The sequence below is a fragment of the Anneissia japonica genome, unplaced genomic scaffold (genome assembly GCF_011630105.1).
Source record: "Anneissia japonica isolate Jap-2015-1 unplaced genomic scaffold, ASM1163010v1 scaffold287844_len763494_cov143, whole genome shotgun sequence".
Lineage (NCBI taxonomy): Eukaryota > Metazoa > Echinodermata > Crinoidea > Comatulida > Comatulidae > Anneissia > Anneissia japonica.
The window spans coordinates 376,032-382,478 of NW_022739814.1; the positions used below are offsets into that span (position 1 = coordinate 376,032).

The following is a 6,447-nucleotide window of genomic DNA, read 5'->3' on the forward strand; positions in this document are numbered from 1 at the left end:
ACATCTGTTTTGTGAAAAATATAACAAAAGTGGTAAATTTGTAGACCTTTCCTTCTTACCACCCTGTAAAGAATGCCTGTATCTACACATACAGAGAGCCAATTATGTCTGCCGTTTATGGAGGCAATTGTGTGTCCCCATAATTGATGCTCCAAATCCACAGAATCATGGGTGGGCCGCTGACAGCGAAATTCTTTGGACAAATGCTGTGATGTCAGATGATCTGATCGAATTACTTACTGAAACAAGTGAAGGAAGTGAAGGTTACAGTGGCAGTGAAAGTGAAATTGACGACAAATTTAGAAGTAGACATAGAGGATGAAATGTCGGAGAGTGAGGATGAATTTTTAGGTACTTAATATTAAAGTTTTAAACATTTACGACAAAATTACATTGTAAAACATTATTTTGGTATTTATCACACACACCTGTAATACCACTTCCCAGATTATATTTTATTTGAAGTTTAACCCCAATAACTTTTGAACAAACCCTACACCTGTCCAACTGTCATTTTTTCTCGAATATATGACCTAAATTACATTGAAAACATTATTTTCGTAAACTCTTGCACATTTAGGACCCCTTTCTTAAATATGGCGAATTTAACCTTTGACCCCTCATATCTCGAAAAATACCCCTCCCTGGACCAATCAACAATCAAATTCGGATTCTACGCCCAAATTGGAAAATGCGATGTTTCTTTTTTCACATTTATCACACAGTACTTTCAGGTCAGCGGCACTGATCCTTTTGATGGTGCACCCAAGATAATTATAAAATGATTATAAACAAAGGAAAGCAGAAAGAAAATTATGCAACTTACACTAAATACTTAAACTAAAATACGGATAAACAACAGTCTTTAAAACAAACCAAGTAAATTATTATAATGTTTTATCCCTTCTCACTAATAATTAAGAAAATGTTGACGCATGTGTGGTGCAAATGTAAAACATTATTTTGATATAGGTAGGAATATTTGTAACCCCTTCTTATACTTCGACCTTTCCTATATTAAAATCATCTCCCTGGCCCGATTAACAACCAAATTTAGATTCTGAGCCCAAAAAATATGTCAAAAATGTTTCTTCTGTACATTTATCACACACACCTGTAATACCACTTCTCAGATTATATTCTATTTGAACTTTGACCCATAACTTTTGAACGAACCCCATACCTGTCCAACTGTCATTCTTTCTCGAATCTATGACCTAAATTACATTGAAAACATTATTTTTGTAAAATAATGCAAAAAATCCCCCTCCCCGGACCGATCAACAATCAGATTCGTAATCTACGTCAAAAAATACATTAGAAAAAGTTGGTCTGGTAAATTCTGCAAAAATGTGACACCTTCCTCCAAATCCGACCGGTCTATAAAAAGTGAACTTAACCACTGTCTTACGTGGCATATCCATTTAACAACAGGGTACTTATTGGACCAGTACACCGGGGTAACCCCCTACTCTTCTTGAATGATGTACCGGGTTCTTTAAAGTGCACACGAGCCAAATGCGTACACCGGGCCTACGGTTTAAAGTCCTTATTCGAGAAGACTTGTTCCACCACCGGAACCATTGGCGAGTGAGCCGTTCGAACCAACGCCGATATTAGAGCTAAAGGTCACGGTGCCCCTGACTTAACCGCTCGGCCAATCACCCTACTCAGAATCGGCACAATAATTTAATCATTTTTTTTACAAGACCTTTACAAAGTAGGCCTATTATAGAATATTTCATTTAGACCCATTCGTCTTTTAAAAAAAGATATTTAAGTCTGGGTCCTCAAAAAATGAAAAAAACCTTCAAATTTACACCCTTCACTGGATCGTCAATAACATAAAAAAAAAAATTCTTCTTTGTAACTTGATTAAACTTTCCCGTAAGTTTCATTCAGATCAACTGACCGGTTTTTGAAATATCCGATGTAGACTGTTTGACCTTAAATCATTTTATATTGGTCCTCGCACACACCTCCCCGCCCCAACACCATAGATTGACACTAAATATTAGGAGGAACATTCTTGATGGCCTATACTTCGGCAAAGCACGGAAAAATTCTAAGCATGGGAAAAGACCAACGTGACGGCCAAAAAAAAAAATATGCCAGAAAAAAAAAAACAATGCTTTTCAAACTACTCCTGGGAAAAGGCAATAATAATAATAATAATAATAATAATAATAATAATAATAATAATAATAATAATAATAATAATAATAACAGTTATAATAATGAAGGCGATGATGATAAATATGCCAAATAATAATCAAGTATGTTAAGATTCCCTATATTGTCATATAAACAAAGTTAACATAATAGATGTTGTAGTCAATGTTTGTTTTATTATTATTATTATTATTATTATTATTATTATTATTATTATTATTATTATTATTATTATTATTAGTAGTAGTAGTAGTAGTAGTAGTAGTAGTAGTAGTAGTAGTAGTAGTAGTAGTGTTAGTATTATTAAATTATGATCATCATCATTTTCACTATTCTACATTCCTTATTTTAAATATTGTAATCATTATTATTATCTGTATAATACTGCTATTTGCATTATATATATCATTAATATTATTTAGGTTGGCCTATTATTTAGATAATATTCGGACATATTTTCAGTATTGCAATATAGGTTGGCTATTATTTCGGTCGTGTTATCATAATCATCATTGCATTAAAGCATTGTAGTATAACAAAATCCCAATCAAAATTGTAAAGCGTTTGTCTTTACTTGAAATACTCTTCACTCGGGAGTCTCCTCTGACCCTGAAGAGGGTCAGTGTAGTTGGACAAGTCCAATAGCCCCGAGATGGCACTATACTTGACGCCATAATACTCCAGCATATCCTCCGACATAGACGCCACTGCCACGCATGTGTTGTTCACCGTCATAATACTGTCCCCTTTGCTCAGACATTCGTCGTAGAAGCCGTTGCACATGTCCGTGTTCCATGAGTTGTTGCAGCCCACCCACGGCAGCATCGTGGTGAAGGACGCAAACATGTAATACAACGTGTATGTTACGATTACGTTGTAGTAAAGTCCTATACACGCGGAAATCATCACCATACCATATCCCATGCCTGTTAAACCAAAGAAAAAAATGTGACGGAAATAATAAACATAATGAAAATGGATGGATGGATGGATGGATGGATGGATAGATTCATAAATTAATTGATGGATGTTTGCATGCATGCATGAATGAATGAATGAATGAATAAATGAATAAATGAATAAATGAATAAATGAATAAAGGAATAAATGAATAAATGAATGAATGAATGAATGAATGAATGAATGAAAGGACGGACAGAAGAATGGATAGATGAATGAATGAATGAATGACTTAATGAATGAATGACTTAATGAATAAATGGATGAATGAATGAATGAATGACTGATGAATCAATCAATCAATGGGTGGGTGGGTTGATGGGTGGTTGAATGAATAAATTAATGGAAGGATGGATGGATAAATTGAGGGCTTGAAGGATAGATGGATAGACAGATAGATGGATGGATGGATGGATGAAAGAATGAAGAAAATGAATGAATAAATGAATGAATAGGTGGATGAATTGATGGTTTGAAAGATAGGGGGATCTAACTATATGGATGGATGGATGAATGAATAAATGCATGAATGAATAAAGGAATAAATGATTGAATGAAAGGATGAATGAATAAATGAATGAATGAGTGAATGAATGAATGAGTGAATGAATGAATTAGTGAATGAAAGATTGAAGAATGACTTACTGAATGAATGAATGAATGGATGGATGGATGGATGGATGTGTAGTTGGAATAAAAGATAGGTAAATGAATGAATATAAGAAAATATTACTGTACATAATTCAATACATTTATATAATAAATATATTATATTTTATGAAAAAATTGAAAATAATGAAAGATAAATGAATAATAAGATTATTTTGTTTACATACACGTATTCAAGCATTCAATTATAATTATTAAATGTTTTTATCTTACCTCGGAACATCGGTGACATCTTCCATGGTCCACTGCTGGTGAACTGACCAAGACATAGTTCCATAAAGAACATTGGAAGTCCGGCCAAGAGCAACATCGTGGCATATGGAATCAGAAATGCCCCTGAGTAAATTTAAAATTTAAAAACAATGATAAACTACAATTAATTATGTAAATAATCTATTACCATTATCATAGAGAATCTGATAGGCTTTATTTTTTATTGTCATATTTTTATACTGTCAAGATTGAAACCAATCGTAGTTACACAACTCCGCATCTATATTACATCGATCCATACCAACACACATGAAGAACACAGGCAAATTTAATAGCCCCACCCCAGAGCTTTGCTGCTTTAGCGAGTGAAGATAAATTTTAATTATTTAAACAAATTTTCTAATAGTAAGGATAGGCCTACTATCATATAATTTTTATTTCATAAATATTGAAACACTCTGCTAAGTATATTTACGGTATGTATTACAAATGATGCGTTTACATATTAAAATTAATATATAAATAAGTGGGGCAGTGCAAGTGTGCTAAGTCCATAATCCAGAGATCCGAGGATCGAAACTTCACCCTGCTAAATATTTTAAGAACTATGTTTTTGAATTTGTTAAGATATCATCATCAAGTCAATAAGAAGCGTTTTATGAAGCGTTATTTTTACCACGGAAGCGCGCTGGTCCCGTAACCCAAAGGTCTGAGGATCAAAACCTCGCTCTCTAAGTAGTTTTCTATTTATTCAAAATTTTCGTAATTATTAAGACATCATCGAAGTCAATGAGAATCTTTTATTGTAACTTTTAAGTACCACAAGCAGAGTGGCGCAGCGGAAGTGTGCTGGGCCCATAACCCAGAGGTCCGAGGATCGAAACCTCGCTCTTACTAAATACTTTTGTTATTTACAATTTTCAAAATTGTTTAATATCTAAAACTAATTCAAGTTTATGAAGCGTTAATATAAAGAGCAGAGTGGCGCAGCGGAAGCGGCTGGGCCTATAACCTACAGGATCACGACAGATGATCGAAACCTTTGCTCTGCTAAAGTATGTTTTCTATTATTAAAAAATTTTGAAATTGTTTGATTTCTCAAATTAATGCTTTCTCAAACTAATGCAAGTTTAGGAAGGGTCAATGTAAGAAGCAGAGTGGCGCAGCGGAAGCGTGCTGGGCCCATAACCCAGAGGTCCGAGGATCGAAACCTCGCTCTGCTAAGCATATTTTTTTTAATCAAAATTTTCAAAATTGTTTGATTTCTGAAACTAATGCAAGTTTAGGAAGGCTTTGTGTAAGAAGCAGAGTGAAGCAGCGGAAGCGTGCTGGGCCAATAACCCAGAGGTCCGAGGATCGAAACCTCGCTCTTGCTAAATACTTTTGTTATTTACAATTTTCAAAATTGTTTAATATCTAAAACTAATTCAAGTTTATGAAGCGTTAATATAAAGAGCAGAGAGGGGCAGCAGAAGCGGCTGGGCCTATATCCTAGAGGATCGCGACAGATGATCGAAACCTTGCTCTGCTAAAGTATGTTTTCTATTATTGAAAAAGTTTGAAATTGTTTGATTTCTCAAACTAATGCAAGTTTAGGAAGGGTCAATGTAAGAAGCAGAGTGGCGCAGCGGAAGCGTGCTAGGCCCATAACCCAGAGGTCCGAGGATCGAACCCTCGCTCTGCTAAGCATACTTCTTTCATTCAAAATTTTCAAAATTTTTTGATTTCTGGAAACTAATGCAAGTTTAGGAAGGCTTTGTGTAAGAAGCAGAGTGAAGCAGCGGAAGCGTCCTGGGCCCGTAACCTAGAGGTCCCCGAGGATCTAAAAACCTCGCTCAGATAAGTATATTTTTATTATTATTAAAACTTACGACATTGTACGATTTCTCTGACCAAAACAAATCAACAAACCTTATGCCAGTTAATGAACGTTGTGAATGAGCGCAGCGGTAGCGTGCTGGGTTCAATGGTAAAAACCTCGTTCTGCTATTTATATTTCTTTTAATTTAACAAATTATCATGATCAAAATTAACTTGGCAATTCTTATTATGCCTCTTCTTTATTTGTCAAAAAAAAAAAAAAACAACAAAAAACAAAGTGCAATACAATGGTGGTACATAACAAGTACAATAAATTGAATGACTGAACATGGACACAAAAGCGAACTTAATCACAATTTTGAACAAAAATCTGTGAACATCACTTATCAAGCATATATTAAATATTAAAAAAAACCCGATATACAATACATAATTAAAAATAACATAGGCCAATTATAATAATTACAATGAAACAAAATTAGCAAGATACTAGAAAGCAATTATCTAAGTTAAGTGAAATACGAAAACATAAGAAAAACAATAATAAATAAATATACATAAATTAAATAACAATATAAATATGTAGCAACATATGTAATCATAGATCAGAAA

The 6,447-nt window shown here is 33.9% G+C and overlaps 1 protein-coding gene and 2 non-coding genes across 3 annotated transcripts in view; 2 read left to right on the forward strand and 1 right to left on the reverse strand.

Moving 5' to 3' along the window:
• The window catches only part of LOC117118039 (sodium- and chloride-dependent neutral and basic amino acid transporter B(0+)-like), an 18,044-nt gene that overhangs the window by 9,638 nt on the left and 1,959 nt on the right, over positions 1-6,447 (reverse strand). The window contains exons 3-4 of the mRNA XM_033262525.1: positions 4,015-4,137; positions 2,747-3,098 (exon numbers count right to left, since the gene is read on the reverse strand). Coding sequence (XP_033118416.1) covers positions 2,747-3,098; positions 4,015-4,137 — 475 coding nt within the window. The remainder of the gene's footprint in view (positions 1-2,746; positions 3,099-4,014; positions 4,138-6,447) is intronic.
• On the forward strand, positions 5,166-5,237 carry Trnam-cau. The gene has a single exon. It is a non-coding gene; the product is annotated as a tRNA-Met (tRNA).
• Positions 5,628-5,699, forward strand: Trnam-cau. The gene has a single exon. It is a non-coding gene; the product is annotated as a tRNA-Met (tRNA).